The sequence below is a fragment of the Peromyscus leucopus genome, unplaced genomic scaffold (assembly GCF_004664715.2).
Source record: "Peromyscus leucopus breed LL Stock unplaced genomic scaffold, UCI_PerLeu_2.1 scaffold_522, whole genome shotgun sequence".
In the NCBI taxonomy this organism is placed as follows: domain Eukaryota; kingdom Metazoa; phylum Chordata; class Mammalia; order Rodentia; family Cricetidae; genus Peromyscus; species Peromyscus leucopus.
The window spans coordinates 1-21,305 of NW_023505423.1; the positions used below are offsets into that span (position 1 = coordinate 1).

Below are 21,305 nucleotides of genomic sequence, written 5' to 3' on the forward strand. Positions count from 1 at the left end.
TTTCCTAATCCTTAATGTCTATGGAAAACTACCACTTCAGTGAGCGTGGCGCAACAAAGTCTTCCACTTTCAATAGGACTTCATACACAACTGCTTAAAAGTATTTTTAAAACACAGAAACTGGGGTAAAACATGAAACAAAGAAAAGGAGTCTGCACAGAAATTCTGACCCTTCAGACACCACACTGCAATCAATACTTTTAAATAAATTCATGAAGACCCACCAGAAACCAAAGTTTCTCCCTAAACTGCAGCAGACTGGTTTAATAATTAGACACCAGGGCCCTGCAACAATGCAGAGTTGAGAATGATGCATGCACACAATATGATTTTCAGGTTTACATGTTTTCGGGAAAAACCGTAACTAATTATACGCAGGTGTGGTTTGGCTGGACCATGCAGCGAGTCATAAGAAAAGAGAAACTGAGCACGTTGAATCATAAGAAGAAAAAAAAAACTGAGCATACCAAGGAAATCAGGATAGGCAGCTACAGTATGGGGAAGTGTCCTTTAAAAAATGCATTAAGCCGGGCAGTGGTGGTGCATGCCTTTAATCCCAGCACTCGGTTGGCACAAGCAGGTGGATCTCTGTGAGTTCGAGGCCAGCCTAGTCTAAGGAGTGAGATCCAGGAAAGGCGCAAAGCTGCACAGAGAAACCCTGTCTTGAAAAACAAATTTTAAAAAATGCATTAAGGGCCTGAAGAGATAGGCACAGGTTCGACCCCAAGCACCCACATGGTGGATCACAACCATCTGTAACTACAGTTCTTGGGGAATCTGATGCCTCATCTGGTCTCCAAGGACACCAAGCACATATATAGTGCACAGACATACATGACACAAAACACCCCCACACATAAAATAAATAGATACATATATTTTTAAATGTATTAAAGCATAAATCTGCTGGGGATGTCTTTCTGTATGCTGTGAATGTGTTGACTGATAAATAAAATGCTGATTGGCCAGTGACCAGGCAGGAAGTATAGTACAGGCAGGATAAGCAGAGAAGAGAATTCTGGGAAGTAGAAGGCTGAGTCAGGAGATGCTGCCAGCCACTGCCACCATGAGAAGCAAGATGTATGGGTAAGCCACAATCCACGTGGCAACTTATAGATGAATAGAAAGGAGTTAATTTAAGATATGAGAACTAGATAGCAAGTTCATAAGTAATATAAGTCTCTGTGTGTTCACTTAGGTCTGAGCGGCTGTGGGCCCGAGCGGGGCTGGAGAAAACTCCAGCTACATAAATCAACCCACATCCACACAGTAAGAGATAACCTGTCTCTCTTCCCTTGCTGATCAACATCCTTTAGCATGGTGAAAGCTGAGCTTAAAAAGCTGTCACCTGTTTGTCTCTCTATGCAGACAGAAGCAGCATTCCTGAGATTTAAATTACTCTGGTAGAAAAAAAAATTAATCTAGTAAATGTGGTAGAGGGAGGTGCAAAAGGAGTGTTGAAAATATTATCTAACCCAGGGCTGGGGAGAAGCTCAGCCGGTAAAGTGCTGACACTGCAAACAGGAGGAGCTGAACTCAATACCTAGCACCCATACATACAAAAGCCAGGCCCGATGGATGGCACCGAACTTAGAATCCCAGCTCTGGGGAGGCAAAGAGACAGGTGCATCCCAAGGGCTCAAGGGCCAGGCTCACCTACTTGGTGAGTTCCAGGCCAGTGAGAGATGCCGTCTCAAAAACCAAGGGGGTTAGCACCTCTGACCTCCACAGGCATGTGCACACCTACATGCACACACATATACACACAAACATACAGCATGTACAGACACATGCACAAGGGCATTGAAAAACCCAGGTATAAGGGGTTGGAGAGATGGCTCAATGGTTAAGAACACTTGCTGCTCTTGCAGAGGATCTAGGTTCAATTATTAGCACCCACACGGTGGCTCACAACTGTCTGTAACTCCTGCCTGACTTCCCTGAGCACCAGGCATGCATGCGGTACACATACATACATATAGGTAAAACATTCATATGTATAAATATATAGGTATATATAAGTGTTTTTAGAATTCCTAAGTATATCCTGTAATATCTTGAATCCACATCTTGCTATTCAAACCATTCCTTCACTAGAGGATATATTTAAAACCTGGAGGAAACCTGCTTCTACTACTCCTGCTTTTTTATTTACTTCCAATAACAAGATCATTTAAGTAAAAAGATCTTTAGACAGTGGCAGACATGTCAAGTCAAAGTGCTTTTAAATAATGATTCTTATAAATAAGAATTTTGTAACATTTTACTCCAGAAAAAGGAATTCTTATTTTAGAATAACAGAATGGGCTGTGAGTTCACTGCATGGGGAAAAACCCTTTGTATAGTCAAAGAAGTGTAAGATTATTAATAGCAGACACTTAGAAACTACTTTTGCTAAAAAGCCCTGACTCCTTCCTTGGGTCCACAAGATAACTAAGAGCACAGTGACGACCTGGCACCTCTGCCTTCATTTTCCTTCTGTCTCCTCAGGCATTTCACAAAGCACCAGGATCCCAAAGACACCCACAGGTCTCCGTCATTATCCTAAACTTGCAGTCACCTTGGATTTCGGATCAACAGGACCCTTAAAAAGAGGGGACTGAAACTACCCCAGAGTGACAGCCAAGTCTAAGACAGACCCCCACCCACTGAAGGCAGGGGTGATGATATTGAGGCCACCCTGAGCAGGAGAAATCATCTTCGAGTAACCAGATTAGTCCTCTCAACAGTGAGGATGAATACTTCTCAGTGGACCAGCTTGCAGGACCAGCTCCTGCAAGTGATCTAAATAAAGGGCTATACCTTGACCAGGACTGCCTAGTCACACTACAGTCCTGCCCTGAGTCTTCCTTTGTTTAAAACTGAAGCTCATGTCAGCAATCTGAAGATGAACTCGGGGCATCCATTCCTCTCCGGATCAATGACATCTCCTTCCTGTTTTTCACCATCACTGATCTTTTCCATTGGTGTTGTTAAATGATCTGACTGGGCTGTGAGAGCTGATATTTCTGCCCTAAACTCTGGTTGCAGACTGTTCAAAAACAGGGTCTTTAATCCAGTTTTTGGAAAGCAGAGGCAGGCAGATCTCTTCGAGCTCAAGACCAACTGTACTACATATAGAGTTCTAGGGCAGTCAGGGCTACATAGAGATGCCCTGTCTCAAAACAACAACAACAAAATCTTTTCATTTCTTTTTCTCTCATTTTGCTTTGCTATGAACAGACTCAATTTAGATATATTTCATAGTAAAACAATATAGCAAAGGAGCCATTAAAACAGCAAGACTGCAATGGGTCTTACTTATCAAATAAGACAACCGTTAATTTCTCCTTTAAAACAACAGCATGCATTTGGTTTTTAAAAGCAGGCATAAAAGTCCAAAGGGGAAACTAGTATTCATCTCATATAATTAAGCATTTAACTTGCCAATCTACACACAGCCAACCATTTACCAAGCTGATGATTTCAGAGGTCAAGACAGAACAGCAGTTCATAATATCTATGCTTACAGATGCACGTAAAGGACCCGTTAACTTTATCAGTTTATATTCTTTCTACAGCACACAGAAATCTATACATATCCAAGGCTGTTAAACCACAAATGCATCTAGAAAGACAAGTAGTTACATCTACAAGGTCCTAAGGATTTTTAAGTGGAAATTCAAATAACTAGTGTCATTTGCCTGACTTGGTTTAGGAGTAAATAGACACACCAAGTCAGGAACGGTGGCCCATGTCATCCCTCCACCTCTTGAGAGGTGGAGGCAGGAAGGCAAAGAGTTTAGGGAGCATGGGAGGAGTTGGCTGGGAGAGGAGGGGGATAGAAATGATGTTAATACAGTATACTCATGCATGAAATTCTCAAAAAAGAAATACCCTAATGGTACCTTCCGCCTCACTGCTACCTACTATGAATTTAGCATTACTGTTACAAAAAGACAAAGAGAAGAACCCATAAGCATTAAGGAAATGCATATGACCCCTAAGTCACCTTGACAAGATGGTAATGCAATGAACTGCCTTTCCTTTTAATATATATTTGGTTCAACTGGTGTGAAGGGAAAGGCGAGGAGTGTGTTAATTCAAGATTAGGTTCAGCCAGCCTACGCTACATGACACCCCATCTCAAAAGACCAAAACCAAACTAAACAAATCGACACTAGTAGAAAAATACATATGAATTTATTATTTTAGTTATTAAACAAGTTAACTTATCTTAAAAGTGATCCCTGCATGCATTTGAATGCGGCCACCATGAATTGAGACTTACAGATTACTGGGCATGGTGGCGCATGCCCTTAGCCCCGAGGCAGAGGCAGGCAGATCTCTGAGTTTGAAGTCGGCCTGGTCTACATAGTGAGTTCCAGGACAGCCAGAGCTACACAGAGAGAACCTGTCTCAAAACAAACAAATAAAAAGACTTACAGGCTTAGAATTGTGTTCAGCCTTAAGCGTCTCTCTCCAGCCTTGTCTGCTAGCTAGGCTGCTGTGAATGCCGGTACTCACCAAGACAAAGTAGTATGCCGTTAGAGCGGTACAATGGTGAATTACAAAAAACTTGTCGCCGATCACTTTCCAATTCAAAAGTATAATCAATAAGTCTGCAAGAAAGAAAAATGAGATATCACATTGGAAAAAAGCTGCTTGGGTTTATGAGTATTAATCTCATTGACCACTAACCCTTGGCTGTCCATTCTGACGCCACTGCGCTTAGTTCAGCCTTCAAGTCCCTGACTCCACCCACTTCCGCTCCCTTTACCTGCCTTGCCCTCCCCACAAAGGTCAAACTAGGGGAAGCTTCACAGCCTCAGAATCCAGCGGCCATACCCAACAGTACTAACAACTGCTAGAAGTATAAGCAAATAACTTGTTTCCAGAGTTAAACATGTTGAAAATATGATCAATCAAAAATAAGTTGAATGTAAGTTTAAGTTGTTGACTTTTAGTCCTATAGCAAGGTGTAAACAAGTAAAATATCAGTAAAAGGTACAAAATTATCCCTTCATATTTAAAATACTAATTTTTATTATTCGTTTCATTTATTTATTTTGAGAGAGAGCTCATGTAGCTCAACTAGCTTCTAATCTGCTATGTAGCTGAGGTTCACCTGGAACTCCTAATGTTCCTATTTCAATTCTGGGATTGCAGGCATAAACTACCTTATCATGTCCTCAACAGGAAAAAAAAAAAGATACAGATAATCGTTAAGGAAAACTAGTAAAACCACCAAGAACTATGACTATTCAAAAAGTCTACAAATAAAGGGAAGGCATCAATTTCTCATTAAGAGACTTGGTCTACGTATCATGACTCAAAAAATAGTTCAGTTTAACAAAACAGAAACTGATCAAAATATTAACATAACTGTTTCCCTTAGCAAATGGTTGAACATCAAACATAGACTGGGAAACTGAAGGCCCCTGAGGGTCACATTTGTGGCATTAGAGCCTCTAGGACATAGAGATTTCATTTTCAAAAGCAAACATTACTAGCACAAAACAAGATATAAGCATTTTGAAAGAGGATTCAAGTTGTAAATTTTAAAGAGAAACTAAATACTACCAGAAAAATAAGAATATCAATGAATACCTGTCTTTTGATATACATTTTCCCTGTCTGTTTTGGCTGCATTTTCCTTGGTCACAAGCTATGACCATTTTGTGGCATATTCTATAGAGACTGAGATGACCTTACTTTGTGTGATCAGTGTTTCATGGATTGTTATCTTATTTAGGAGAGTCTTAATAATAATTTTACTCTGTACTCGATCCCGGAACTGCTGAGGAAGCAACTCTGTAGAGTACCTGCCTAGCATGCATAAAGGCCCGGGTTTGGTCCACAGCACCACATGGTGGTACTTGCTTAATCTAGAAAGCCAAAAAGTAAGTTTCAAGCTTGCCACCATTGAAGGTTGTATTTTTTCCTGTACAGAACCTTAAAGCTAATTTTCAAATAAGCCAAAAGCATCAACAATAGATTCTTTGCATCACTCCACGAATAGTTTAACAAGTAACAAGCAATGAAAAAATGCTATCACATACCAGAAATGAGGTAGCCTGAAGCAGTTGCAATATTCAATTTCACAAGCGTTGAATCACCCCTATACATATTTAAAACAAAAACAAAACAAAAACCCACCACATTATCTTCTTAAACATTCAGACAGTTTTCTTTTTCATCTGATTTATTGAGACAAGGCTTCATGTGGTTCAGGCTGGCCTCAAACTTGCTAGGGCCAGCCTTCACTAGCTTCCCTGAAGTCTTGTCTCCACTTGCCCTGTGGGATCACAGGATACACCAGCACACCCGACACAGTCTGTGTTCTAATCACAGACCTGTTGCCCATCCTTCCCACAGAGTTTACTCAGAGGCTAAGTCAGCCTCCAGAATCTTCCTGATGATTAGTCATTGATTGTAGGTAGTCATTGATTGTAGGCATTTAAACTAGGCTGAAATCTAGGAAACCATCTAACACCAATCCACACTGGGGTTTGCAGTGTCAAAAAACAGAGCTCCTAAGGATGGTCAAGAACAGCCTATATATTTTCTGGAGTGCTTAGAACTATTCCAGAAGCTTCAATCCATGGGCACAACACACGGCGTGTTTTTGCTTTAAATGCAGAGGCAGCATCCACCAGTTTCAATGAGCTTTTGGAGGACACCTGAGAACCCACTGGCCTATGTGGGGAGTGGGTCAATAACAATTCTAGACTCCATTCTAAACCTATCTAAGCACAGTGTTAGGTTAAGATAATACTTCTGACTGCACAAATAGACATAATTTTTTTACACATGCAAATACATATAGACTTATAAATGTGTTTTCATATGATTTGTTCATATAAGGACTGAAATAGAATTTTATATGCTGAGTTTTAAAATTCCTTACTCTGAATAAGGGACTCAAGTAAATGAAGAAATCATCTATTTCATCTCTGATTTTTTGAGGCAATACAGTCCTATCAATATTACTGTACTGAGGATGAGAGGGATTTGCCTATTACCTGAGAATATGATCAGAACAGGACAATTTGACCTGATGTTGTGACCAGGGTCACAGATGCATATCAATATAATGAATTTACTTTAAAATATTTTATTTCATTTATTATTAGTAATATATGTGTGTTGTGCATATGTGTATGACATCTGTGAGTATAGGTGTGCACATGCTACTGTGTGTGTGTGTGTGTGTGTGTGTGTGTGTGTGTGTGTGTGTGCAGGTCAGAGGACAACTTTCAGGAGTCTGCTCTTTCATTTCACTTTTTATGTGGTTCCAGGGTTTAAACTCAGGTTTCCAGCCTTGGGCACTAGCCTAGGATGACACATATTTGCTCCACGCCATCCTTCATATGATTTATAATATGTGTCACTTTAAAATTAACACAAAATAAAACTGTTAATAGTTGAACTAAAATGGAAATGAAGAAGAAAAGTCACATCTTCTTCATACATTCTGACCTTTAAATGCAAACCAGGAAAATTAGACCTGGAATAAATCACAGAACCAAAGGGGGGGGGGACAGCAAAATTCACATTAGGTTAAAGTTCACCAAGGCCAAGCTTGGCCAAGGAGCCGCACCTCTTTTTTTTTTTTTTTTTTTTTTTAATAAAATGTACTTCTCAAAGGACTAGTTCTGTTTACAATCATGTTAGAAAAAAATAAACATGGGGGAATTCAAGCGACAATTTATTTAGATTAAGAATAAAAAACCTGGTCAAGGTATAAAGTATGCTAAATTGAGTCACTTTGGAAAAAAATTCCTAATGAAAATGAATTAGCTAGTATGATCCTAAAGGGATAATTTTACACCTATGGCAGGGGTGGTATCCTTGTAGTCACATGGTGGTCGTCCAAACACCTGGTTAAACTGTCCTGTATTCCACAGAACACAGTCACCTCACATCAGTACTTCCCACACGCCTCTCCTTGACATGAAGCTAACTTAAATCTTCCTAAGTTGGCAAAATTTCTGCAATTGCAACCATATTTAATGTTTTCAGGAAGAGCCATCCTCATGGTTACCTTAGATTATTACATGTACTCAGTCATCATGTTTATAAGTGTTTCTCGTGTGATTTTAATCCCTCTTGCATGGCCATATGTAAATCTCTTTTCAATTCTCTGATGGCAAACAATAGGTCACCCACAAATTCAAAGGCAAGTCTTTCGTGATTACTCCAGATGACTGCCCTAGCTCCATGATGACACTGTTTTGCTCACAACAGTGTTTGTAGTAACTTGGTTTTGCTCAAGTAATCATACTCTCATTGTTTTGGGGAGCAATTGCAATATGAAAGCAAAATGGCCCTCACCATTTGTGTTCACATCTAAAATCATTTTAATATAGTTGGCTGAAGTAGGACTGACTAGAAGCACTTCAATAAGGCATACATCAAAGATAATCGATGTTTTTAAGTAATGCAAATGAGGCTGTTATTAATAATTCATAGCAAAGCATAAATCAAAATGAACAAGTGGGAAAGCGGCTCACCAGAGTGGATCAGCTATGGTAGGCTCATCAAAAAAGAAGAGGTATAAGCCAAAAATCCCAACCAGTAGAGAGTGGCACGTAGACACCACCCTGAAACGAAACAGGACACACGCACAGATCTCAGATTCCTTGCAATAAAGGACTCTTTCTCCAAGACATTTTCCATTCTGAAAAATTCACACCTCGAAGCATTAAAAGTTCAACGTGAAAGAGTGAAATGTGGGAGTAGTGTACATCTGAGGATGACTGAACACTGTCGTCCAGAGGGGACAGGGGCATGGCTCAGCAGCAGAGCACTTGCCTACCATGCATGAGGTTCTAGGTTCAATCCCCAGCACCATTCATATTTAATAATTAAGGGCCAGGGTGGTGGTGCACGCCTTTAATCCCAGCATTCAGAAGGCAGAGGCAGATGGATCTCTGTGAGTTTTGAGACCAGCCTGATCTATGTATCAAGTTCTATGGCAGTCAGAGTTATATGGTAAGACTCTCTCAAGAAACATCAACATCATCATCATCATCATCATCACAGTAATAATAATAATAATAATAATAATAATAATAATAATAGTAATAGTAATAAGTGTAGTCACTTAGAAATCATAGGGCCACAGCTTTCTTTTCAAGTGAACAAGTTCTATAATTCTGGGGGAACCATTTCTCTGTGTTAAGGTTCTAAAGTGGAAACCCACTTGATGACACTGTTGATAGCCTTGCCTAAACTGGCCCACGACCCTCCGACCTCCAAGTTCCATCTGCAGCAGGACAGCTGCAGGAGAGAGCTTGCACCACCACCAGGCATTCAAACACTGCATCTACATCGCCACACAGAGGGCTTCCTGAAGCTGTTCAAAATCCTCTGAGGGAAAGCATGGCCTCCCTGAAGTCCTAAATAGTGATTAGTAACCGTATGTCAAAAACGTTTCCTTCTCAGCTCCCTCCCAGGACGGGTCAGCAGGTAAAAAGCACCTGTTGCTGAGCCTGAGTTCCAGAGGACCCACGTGGTGGAGGGAGGAACTCTCCAAAATCTACACACATGCAATGGTGTATGTGCCACAAACATACAAATATACAGAAAGCATACAAACACTTAGGTTTCCTTTTGTAAAATAAAATCTGATTTTTAAATTTTATTTCTGTCACCCAGGCCTTAAGTGTTAACGGGTTAAATGGTAAGCGGAAGTGTGGTACGTTCTCAGACGGCTTAGTCAAAAGCTCTCCATATCCTGGGCAGACACTCCAAACCACCTATCAGTCTGTACCAGACTCTTCACTTCTACAGCTGAGTGCCGGGACAGCATTGGGGAGGTGGAGGCAGGAAAATCAGGAGGTTATTCTGAGCTATGTAGTGAGCTGCAGGCTAGCCTGGGCTACATGAACCTGTCTCAAAAATGCAAAAATAACAACAATAAAAGTCTATACTTGCAGAAACTGCTGCTGGTAAACATTTGAAATTTTTATCTCTTTAAAACCATATTCCTGGAAAAGCAAAAATGTAGTAGCTAAAAAGAAACACCAAAGGGAAAGATTCCGAAAAAGCGTTGTCTGCGGTTTGGAGCATATGTCAAGTCTGGAGGCTGAGTCTTAAGACATAAATATGTACTTTAGAAATAGCCCAAATCTCCTTTGTACTCTTCATCTCTAAGTTCCAAGTATACAAGCTGGAGCAGGAAGCAGGAAAGAGAGAGACGAGAAAACGCTATTTGAACAGCTAAATGAATCTTGTATGAGGCCAGACAGACTCCTTCTTCAAAGCAGAAACTTGGTTTCACATGTTATAATTTCCTGCATCACAAAACGGTGATGAGACTGGAGTAACACAAAGTAGTTTCCAATTCCATTTTCATGTCTGCCTCTATCTCTCTGCAACCCTCCCCATTTCTTTGGTTGGCAGCTACACACGATTCAAAAAGCTTTTACATATTCTAACCACATTGAAAGGGAAACAAAAAGAGTTTCGAAATTTACTCAGAAATTCTATCTCTCCCACCATTCTTTTCTATCTTCAAATATTAGAAGAGGTTTTTTTAAAAAAAAAAAGATAGAAGAAGATAAAATGTCATACAAGGAAAGTTTGAGAATTCTTACATCAGAAGATGTTGGGCTGAAGGGATGGCTCAGTGGTTAGGAGTACTGGCTGCCCTTCCACAGCACAGGACTTCAATTCCCAGCACCCACACGGAGGCTCGCAACAACCAATCTGTAACTCCAGTTCCAGGGGATCCAGCACCCCCTTCTGACCTCCACAGCCACTCATGAAGCATGTGGTGCACAGACACACGTGAAAGCACACATACAACACCCATACTACATAAAATAATAAAAATTTGAAAAAAGGATAAATCTAGAAGGCTATAAATTGTAATTAGAAGTTCATGATAGGGTTTACACTCTGCCCTCTAGTCTGTAAAATCCAATCAAATTGCATGTGGCTAACTTGCATGGGCTATTCACAACTCCAAGAAATATGTTCTTTTACTATCACCACAAAAGAATACATGTTTATTGTTGTGAATTTTTCAGAGAGGGATGTAAACCAGAACTTCCTAGAGTCATCGAAAGTGAAAAAATCTGTCCCTAGCATTTTTCTTTTATGTATATGGATGTTTTGCTTGCATGCGTGCCTACTGCCCTGGGAAGCCAGAAGGCGGCGTCAGAAATCCACGGGACTGGAGTTACAGAAGGTGTGAACTGAGATGTGGGTGCCAGAAACCTGAACCCAGGTCCTCTGGAAAAAGCAGCCACTGCTCTTAAGCACTGAGCCACCCCAGCCCCAACATCTTCTGATGTAAGAATTCTCAAACTTTCCTTGTATGACATTTTGTCTTTCTTCTAGCCCCAAGACCACACAAAATTTTGACCATTGATCTTTTTTAAAAACCTAAAGGAAGACTTTTTCACTTCATAAAACTATTTTTAAATCAATCCATTGTGTTTTCATGGCTTTACCTTGAGTTCCATTCAATCTTCTTCTCGATGCTAAGACTATTATAACCTGGAGAGACTTTTGCTGAAAACCAGTAACTTATAAAGTGGAAAAGAACCTGGAAGACGGCAAAGCTACCACAAACAGTGCCGGCGACCAGCTCGGGTTGGCTTCCATAGTTCTTCAACCTGTCAAGAGAAAAGGACGCCCTAAGTTGCTGCCGCCACAATAAGCCTATAATATTTTTCAAAATCTTAACAAGTATACATTTATCTCAGTATTTTTAATACACCTATAAGAATATAAGAAAAATTTCAGCCTAAGGAAAACAAAACCGAGAATTGCAAGCCTCCTGTTTCTCCGCATTTACCATCTGTGTGTCAAGTGTCACACATCTGTTATTTAAAACAAAAATACTTTAAGGTACCCTAGTACCTTAAAGATCTCCATGTCATAAAAAAAAATTTTATACATCACAATTCAAACTTATCTAATCTTAGGAGTTTAACGTTAAGAGGAAATTTCAATTGATGCAATTGAAATTATTCTTTTAACAATATTGTTTTAATTCTATTTAGATAAATTGATTACTCTTTGACTCAATATTCTCATCTATAAATTGAGAGTTGATCGGGTAATTTCTAAGAAATATTTAAGCCCCAAATAATAGAACATTGCCTACAACGACAAACAAAAAATAAATTACAAAGTTAAAAACTGATTGCTTTTATGAGACACAATGTTGAAGACAAAATTTACATCTTAAGAAGAAGTAAGTAATTAAAAAGAACCATAGAGGCTGAGAGACGGTTCAGCAGTTATGAGCCCTTGCTTACTCCTGCAGAGGACGGGGTGGGGGGGTGGGGGGGTGTGACTCTTAGCACCCACATCCAGTGACTTTCAACCACCTGTCATTTCAGGTCCACAGAATCTAACACCCTCTTGTGGCCTCAACAGGTACTGCACTTACCATACACAAGCCCACAAGCATGCACACAACTAAAAATCAAATAAATCTTAAACACACACACACACACACACACACACACACACACACACACACACATCACTGTGACTTTAAGTTACTGATAATGTTAACATTTTTCCTTAGACCAAAAGCTTCCATGGCTTTTTGTCTCTTTTATCATTACTTTTTTTTTTTTTAAAGGAGCTTTGGGTTTTAAGGACAGTTAGTGAAAAGAATAGCATACACACACACACACACACACACACACACACACACACACACACACACACACTTGAAGTATGTTTTCTATGTTGCTGGGCTGAACTTTTATTGGCTCCTAAAAATAATCTTAAGGCCGGGCGTAGTGGGACAGGTCTTCAATCCCAGCACTCGGAAGCAGAAGCAGGTAGGCAACAATGATTTGAGGCCAGCCTGATCTACATAGTGAGATCCAGGAGCCAGAACCATACAGCCATATATTTTCCTGAGACCCTGTCTCGCAGGGAGAAAAAAAAAAAAATCTTAGTACATTCAGCCCCCAAAGAGCTGTGGCATCTGTTTCTATCCAGCAGTTGAGTGTTTACCTTTGACAGGGCCGGTCCTCAGATGAGAGGAAAATGAATCAATACACATTTTCAAGCTCCTAATTTGAAGAAATAAAGTCACTTACTGAAGCCAATTCACCAGAGAAAAACCAAGTCATTGCCTGAGCTAGCAATAACCCCACTTCATCCCCTGCCAACCAGGACATCATAATTTGAATCAGTCTCCCCATGGGGCTCCTTCTGACAGAATTCATGTCTGTAATGAATTATATGCCCCCCCATCACTACCTCTCTCTCTGAGTGTATGCTTGGTAAAAATTGATACTGCATTTCTTTCTCTGTACGACTCCATTAACTTTATTGCTCATTTACTTTTTATTTTTTTTTATTTCAATGTGTGGTGTACTAGCATTAGAAAAAAATTAATTTGTGGCCTTTTAGCTTAGGCTTACTATTAACCAAATAATACATAAAAGTAAGCTTTGTGCATCAACTAGTGTGTTAGTACTTGATTATGTGCAACGTCGTAAGGAAGGAAAAGTGCCTTTCTAAAGCAAAGCAAGCACAAACCCGGGGCCAGGTGAGGGCTAATTAAAGAAAATGGAATCAGGAAGCAGAAGGTTCTGAGAGTCTACGCCAGTGGTTCTTTCAACATGTAGGTCACGACCCCTTTGGTTTGCATACCCGGCATCCTGCACATCAGATATTTACATTACGATTCATAATAGTAGCAAAATTATAGTTATGAAGTAGCCAACAAAGTAATGTTATGTTGGGGGTCCACCACAACACGAGAAAATGTACTGAAGGTTTCCACAGCATTAGGCAGGTGAGAAGCACTGCTCTGAGCACAATTGTGAGGGTGATTTGATGAAGGCTTGGGACCGCTGGTCCTGGAGCATGGGCTGCTGGCAGACTCCATTAAAATTCAATGTATACACAAGCATTTCTTGAATGTTTCCTGAAAGTTCTTATAAAACTTACCACACATTACCAGTTTGTGAATTATTAATTAACTAATACACTAAATAAGGCATTCTAACAATCCACCATCAAGAAATGCATTATGGGCCAGGCTTGAAAATGCAGGCCTTTATTCCCAGTGGTCACGCCTCTAATCCTAGCATGAGGGAGGCAGGGTAGGTAGATTTCTTGTGAGTTTCAAGGCCACCTGGTCTATATAAACAAGACCTGTCTCAAAAGAAAAAGACAGAGGGGAGGGGGGAAGGAGAAAGAGAGAAAATAGTATGGGCTCAAAGGACTCTGTGGTCAGGATACTTGTCACCAAACCTGGGCAACCAAGTTCCACCCCTAGATCCACATGGTGTCAAGAGAGACTTTAACTCCCATAACCTGTCCTCTGACCTCCACATGTATGCCTTCGCACATATTCATGTGTGCATAGAAACACACAGAGACACACATTAAATACATATGATTTTTAAAAACAATTATTCCCCTCAAGTCTTAGAATTTTGTGAATTATTTGTTATAGTGAATGATATGCTATATCTTTTAAAAGATTTATTATTTCATGTGTATTAGTATTTTCCCTGCAAGTATGCACACTCGGTGCATCCCTGGTGCCTGCAGAGACCAGAAGACGGCATCGGATCTCCTGGTATTTAGAGTTTATGGATGGCTTTCAGTCCTCAGGTGGGTGCTGAGGTTAGAATCCAGGTCCTCTGCAAGGATAAGTGCTTTTAACTGATGAGTCATCTCCAACCCCCAATATTTATATTTTCAACAGACTTATTTCTTTTTTTCTTGGGTTATATGATGAGAGTATTTCTTTGCCAAAAAAAAAAAAAAAAAAAAGTTTCATCTATAACTAAACAAAGAGCACCATATATTTTCAAGCTGTGACTTCTATTAAAGGCTCAGCAGACAGAAGCTAATTTAAATTGTTGTACTCTCAGCTCTGCTTTTAAATAAGCAGCTGCTTGCTTAATCAGTCATGCCAAAATCGAGGACTCATCTAGAGATCATTACAAATGTCCCGTCCCCCCCCCCAAACTAAGGCCTTTTGGTAGAGTAATTGCCCCTGTTTTCACTTCAGGTGCCTGAATCAGACGATGGAATGGTAAAACTGGACAGAGCAAATGATGCCTAATATTAGCCTGGATAAAAGGGCCTTTTCGGACTTGGCAATCACTAAGCCTTGGCGATCACTGAAGAGAGTGGAGAAGCATTAAGCCTCATTCACGCACCTTCTACATGTGGCAGCATCTGGTAGGAAGCTAGGAAGCCGTCCTAGAGGGAGCTGTCCTAGAAAAAAAGCGGGCTGAAAACAGACATGAGAAATGAACGAGACTTAAAAATTGAATTCTACCATATTCATTAGCTGTCGTGATTCACAGGAATTGTGGACACTAAAGAAACTTCCACTGTCTTGCTGAGTATAATGATGCTTGCTTCCTTTTCCCACAAGATGCACAAACTTTCAGGAGCTGTGTCTCAGGTCAAGAACAAGCCTAGACCTTCTCTCCTCACTACAAAAGCCCCTCCTCTGCAGAAAGGACATTTACTCTCATTTCTGGAGGCATGGCCCTGGAAATAACAGAAAGGGCTGATTACGTCTTCACTTCAAGAACCAACAAGACATCCTACATCTGTCACTTTCAGCTACATACCCGCTTGGGTTGGTGTTTTGGAGTGCTAAATGGGGGACATTTGTGAGTCAGTAAGACAAGGGTCTCTATCAAAAATCCTAAAGTTCAGGGTGCTATGGGATGCTCCTTGATCACTAGAATTAATACCTAGCAGAGATTGGCATAGTGAAGAGATATCAAATGGTATCCAAAGACTTGTCCCGGGTTTCGGCACCAAGGTAAACACGTTTTCTGTATCCCAATAACAGGTTTCTCCGACGACGACGCAGTAAGCCAGATCAAGCCGAATTGAAAATGTAAAAGACCAGATTTATTTGGGCAAAGCAGCTCAAGGGTGGCCCCCAAGTCCCCAGAGATGGAGGCAGAGAAGGGGAAAGAAAACCACATGGCCGATCTAAGCAGGGTGCTTAAATACCCCATAGGTGCTGGGTGACGGATCTGACACAAGCCGGGTCTGTGTCCGATTATTGTGCACTTTTAGATGGGGTCGTGGGCTGCTGGCAACTTCCGGGGAGGAGCTGCCAGCCCGCCACCAAGAATGGGGAACTGGGCTTTTGGCGCTTTTCCTTGTTGGAGATTCTCTAAAGGCGGGGTTTGGAGAGAGATGGCGCTCCCTGGAGTGAGTTGGAGTTTTGCTAACAAGCTGATAAAGAGAGAGGCTGATAAAGAAAAAAGCATTTCTCTTTGTTAAGATGTGTTGTGGGCATGTAGGTGTGCGGAGGCCAGAAGACAACTTTTTGGTCAGTTCCTCGGGAGCCATCTACTCTGTCTTTCATTTGTTTGTTGTTTGGTTTGGTTTTTTGAGACATGCTCTCATTGGCCTGGAGCTAGCCCAAGTAATCTATACTAGCTAGACAGTGAGCCTCGGGGTCTGCCTGTCTCTTGACTCCCAGAACTGCTCTTTTTTTTCCCTCTTTACTCATGGGTTCTGAGAATCAAACTTAGGTCCTCCTTTGTCTGGTAAGCACCATACCAGGCAAGAGCCACCCTCCCGGCCCAAGACTTCCCCCTTTATTTCAACTCCAACTGGACGGATGCTTTGCAGCTGAAGCTCAAACAGCCCAGCTCCATGCAGTGGTTTAGAACCAGCCACTCACCCCCACAACTCCGACTCTCATTCCCTCAGTTTCAGCGTTCACATGTTTGAATCACTAAAGCCATTCCCATGCAGACACACAACAAGTAGGACCACTGCCATGATGTTTACTTGTAAAAACCCTTAAAGGGGGCTGGATAGGGCTGCGTGTTTGTCTTTAAGACCAGCAGGGCAGAAGGAAGCTGAGAACAATGCGCCACTCATGCTTAGCATTCCTTTTCCATCCCCAGCTAGCTCCCTTCCCTGTTTCCCACATTTATCCAGATACATCCACCACCAAATCTCAAGTTTGCCTCTCTTCTGTTAGACGTATTTTTTTCCCCATTTTCACAAGCAAATGAAGGCTACTTGGCATGAACTCTCGACATTGTCACTGCCCTTCCCCCGAACCGTTTCTCTGTACACTAGACCCTGCTTGGTTATGCATTCCTCACTCCTAATACAGCTCTCCTTACGTACAGCTCCAGCACTCACTTCTATTGCACCAGCTCTGGGTGGCTCCACATGGGATCACACAGGTCCCATGCCCCTGTCTGGCCCAAAACGAACTAGCCTAAAGCAGCCCTATCTCCATGGTTACACAGCTCAGTGGGACGGCACTATCCTACTTCCCATTTCCCAACCTACATCAGCTCAGCCATCCCTGATGCCTTCCGGTGTTACCCCACAAGTGACCAAACAGCAACTCCTAAGGGCCTAGAGGATGTCAAATGAAGGAAGGGCAACTTGATTCCAGCAAAGTTCCAAACTCTCTCTCAGGATGGACTGATGGCTAACTTGAAAAAAATGTGACTGGCTAGCAAAACTTGGTGAATCCTAAGCTGGCTAAAACTAGAAGCTGATGTAAACCTGTAAGAAGTAGACTTGAGAGCTAGCTCCTCCTGATGTCGATGGGTTTCCCCTTGGGCCATTTCAGTGAGTCCATTTTGACAAACCATCTATCTATCTGCTAACTTAATCTGCACAGAACATACAGCAGTGAAGACAGTATATACACCAGGTCATACAAAGAACTGGGTCTCTCTTCCTAGTTGACATGATGGACTCCCGGTCACAAGGAAAAAATACGGTTAGGTACACTCAAGAAACCAGGGGGAGAGAGTGAGAGAGAGTCTTAATATTTTAAGTGGCACAAATCAATGAGAGATAACAGTATAATAAATAAATCATGCCCAAGGAAACAAACCTCAGACTCAAATCAGGCAGGGAAGAGTTGACCTTTCCATCAAAGTGTGAGTCTGAGTAGCCTTTTTACTCAGTAATCACACAGTAGAGAACTGTTAAAACAGTGGTCTTCAGAAACACACCCCACTGGGAAGAGGTCACTGGGCTCTGGAATGCGAGTTCTCCAGAAGGACTTGAGAAGAACTGGGAGGGGAGCTCGGTGGGTAGGTCTTCCCTAGCATGAGTGAAGCTTTGTTTTCTAAACCTAGCACCATATAAAGCAGGCATGGCGGCTGACAGATGCCTGCTACCCTGGCACAGTTGGCAGCTGTGTGACCCTGGCCAAACTACTGAGCTCGTCTTAACTGAATCTCGGTTTCCTCATCCCATACTGGACACAACAGCAAACCTTGCATGGCTCTCATGGGGCCTGGTGTCACTCCGGCCAAGAGGTAAGAGCCTCTGTCAGCCACACCTGGACCTGAACTCATCCCGTTTTTATCAGCCCACACTAAAAATGTCAGCAGCATCCACTGCCGTATCTTCACCATGCTCCACAATTCCTTCTAGTCACCAGACCCAGCCCATCCGCGTGCTCCCTAGAACTGCTGCTCCATACCCAGAATGCAGCACCACACCCTTGGCGTCTCTTCCTAGCACCCTGAAGACATCCTCTTCTCCTACAGCTCTCAGTGCAGTCTGGTCTTACACTTTACTGAGATGTGGTCCAGGTCCCTGCTTTGCTCATGGTCTCTCCTTCAGCCTTCCTCCTCTATTCCCGCCTCACTAAAACACCAATATTCCTTTAGGTTTTACCAAGGACCCATGCCACCCACCCTCTTCTTATCTGTATCATCTTCTAACCTGTGTACTTCCTGCCACACAGAGACACTGGCCCCAGCTCACTGGCGTCCTTAAGCCTGTCATCATCTTGAGTAACTCGCTGTCCATCTAGACAGCCCAGCATCTTTGACGGAGTCCTTTAAGCTCACCTGGAATAGCACTTGTGTGCCATTTCAACCATGCAGACTCCAGACTTCACCGTCATGTTACGCCTCCAAAACAGTGTTGAAGTGTTGTCTTTGTTGACCTCAGCTTCCTTTCCTTCGAGACTGTTCTGAATGACACTTTCAAATCCTCCAATCACTCATTGCTCCTTTACCCCGTGAGCCCTTTGACCTTTATTAACTTCAGTCTTTTGACATTCCAACACATCATGATGTTGTCATCAGTGTGGAACTGAGAACGACACAACTGACTTACAAACCAAAAACTACCACACACACACACACACACACAACACACACACACACAACACACACACACACCACCTTAGTGTTTTCATTAAGTTTCTGGTTTTCTAGGGGCTGTACAGTGGACAGTGGATACACTTGGGAGCCCATCATTTCAGTAACAACCTTACTAACTAACACCCTCTAACTCCCTTGTCAGTGGCTGGCAAAGTCCAAACTCTGGATATGTCCAGTTATTTACTCAGCAATGAGTCCCGAATGAGCACTGGTGCAGGCCACGGTGTGGTCTGAAAAAGAAATGTCCCCGGAAGCCTCTGGCATTTGAACACTTGATCCCTGGTTGGGGCTTTGTTTGTGGAGGTTTAGGAGGTGTGGCCTGGCTAGAGGAAGTCTGTCACTAGGGCAGCTTTCAGGGGTTGCCCACTTGAGTTCCCTCTCTGGCTCATGTCTGTGGTTTCACAATGTTAGCTCTGGCATCCTGTTCCAGGTACCACAGCCAATGCCTGCCGCCACGCTGTCCCCACCATTGTGGACTCTAACCCTCTGGAACAGTAAGTTGAACTAAACTCTTTTCTCCTATAATAAGGTGCCTTAGTCATGCTGTTTTATCACAGCACAGAAAAGGAACTAACACAGCAACCATATGCCAGAAGGGATTGAAATTAGTGAGCATGAAATAATACAAGGCCCCAACAGTCCTCTAGACTACCCTGCTCTATAAGCACACTGCCCTGGCCTACTAACCTCATGTTTCACAGGAAAACTCCAAACCTCTAGCTGTCTCCTCCATTACAACAGATAACCCCAGCCTTCCGCACAAAAATAAAGAATCCAAGCTATGAAAATCTTCAGGCTCCGTTGCCAAGCACACAAACACTTGCATCATCTGCCCTATCTGTCTGCCTACCTGGAGCCTGCCTCTTTCACCAGAGTGCTTCGGAGCCATCCCTTCAGGCCTCCTCGGTATATCCTCCTCCTCCTTAATTGGCTATCATAGCTTTCTTTCTTTTTTTTTTTAACATTTTAATTTATTTCGTGTGTACATGTGTAAATGTATATGGGCACACACATAACACACATGAGTAGAGGTCAGAGGACACCTTGCAGAGAAATCACGTCTCTCCTTCCACCCTGTGGATCCTGGGACTCGGAGTCTGGTAGGTCCTCAGGCTTGGTAGCAGGTGCCTTTATCCACCAAACTGTCATGTCGGCCCCTGTATTAACTTTGTGAAAAGTTCAAATCCCCAGTAAAAACAGATGCCAACAGATCCATTGCCTCTTCTTTGATTCTGGGAATGAATATTGTCAACCTGACAGGATATAGAACCACCTTGGAGATAAACCTCTAGGCATATCTGAGGAAATCTGTAGACCAGGTTAATTAAGTGGGAAGAACCACCTTAAATGTGGACTACACCGCTTACTGCAGAAAAGGAGAAAGTGAGCTGAGCACCTGCGTTCATCTCTTGCAAATGAGTTTGGGTTTGCACAAGACAGTGCCTTCCAAGGGTGAGCTCTTGCCCTCAGGGCACCTCTCCTCTGGTCTGGCTGGAGAGCAGGCAGAGCCTCTTTAATCATGCCAATCTCACACATTATCTTTGTGTGCCTGGTCTGCAACTTTAAACTCCCTCCTCACTACACCGTGGGGCTCGTTTTCCCTTTCTCCTACTTCCTGACTCTGGCACAGTGTAACCTGGTACTTCATGCCTCTGCCTCCGCGCCTTTCCAATCATGATGGACAGCGGTGAGACGTGTAACCACCATAATCGCCGTCCCTCTCCTCAATCTTCTCTCTGGCTTCCCTTCCCGGCTAGCATTCTCTTGCTCCACCCACCCCTGTACGAGGTTCTAGGAAGGCCTGTCACTTCTTTTGCAGACACACTTGCCATCATTCCCATCTCACTTTTCAGCCCTCGCCATCCTTATCCCCATCCTCATCACTCTCCGACGCCAGCCGGCCGCTGCTAGTGATTACATCAACAGGGACTCAGCTGGTGCACCACCCGAGCTCCCAGCAACATCAGACTTCCCCACTGACCCTCCTGCAAACTCTCTGTGTTCCATGTCCTCCTAACCCCGCGCTTCCCTACTCGGCCATCGCATAAGGGAATTCTCTAGTTACTTGGCCTCCTTCCCTCTAACTTGCCCCCCCTGCACCCCCCTTCCCGCACCCCCGCCCCCGTGATTCCTGAGGTACACAGAGCTAGCTTCTACTTTGTCCTTACTACACGAGTCTTGAAGCCATCT

The 21,305-nt window shown here is 42.5% G+C and overlaps 1 protein-coding gene across 1 annotated transcript; it reads right to left on the reverse strand.

The window, feature by feature from the left end:
• Positions 1–4,383: 4,383 nt before the first annotated feature.
• LOC114701345 (TLC domain-containing protein 4-like) lies at positions 4,384–18,853 on the reverse strand. The gene is made up of 5 exons (XM_037201959.1): positions 18,798–18,853; positions 11,445–11,609; positions 8,496–8,585; positions 6,042–6,100; positions 4,384–4,601 (listed from the first exon to the last, which is right to left on the reverse strand). Exons 1-5 carry the CDS (start codon positions 18,851–18,853, stop codon positions 4,399–4,401), a joined length of 573 nt encoding a protein of 190 aa, XP_037057854.1. The 3' UTR covers positions 4,384–4,398.
• Positions 18,854–21,305: the final 2,452 nt, after the last annotated feature.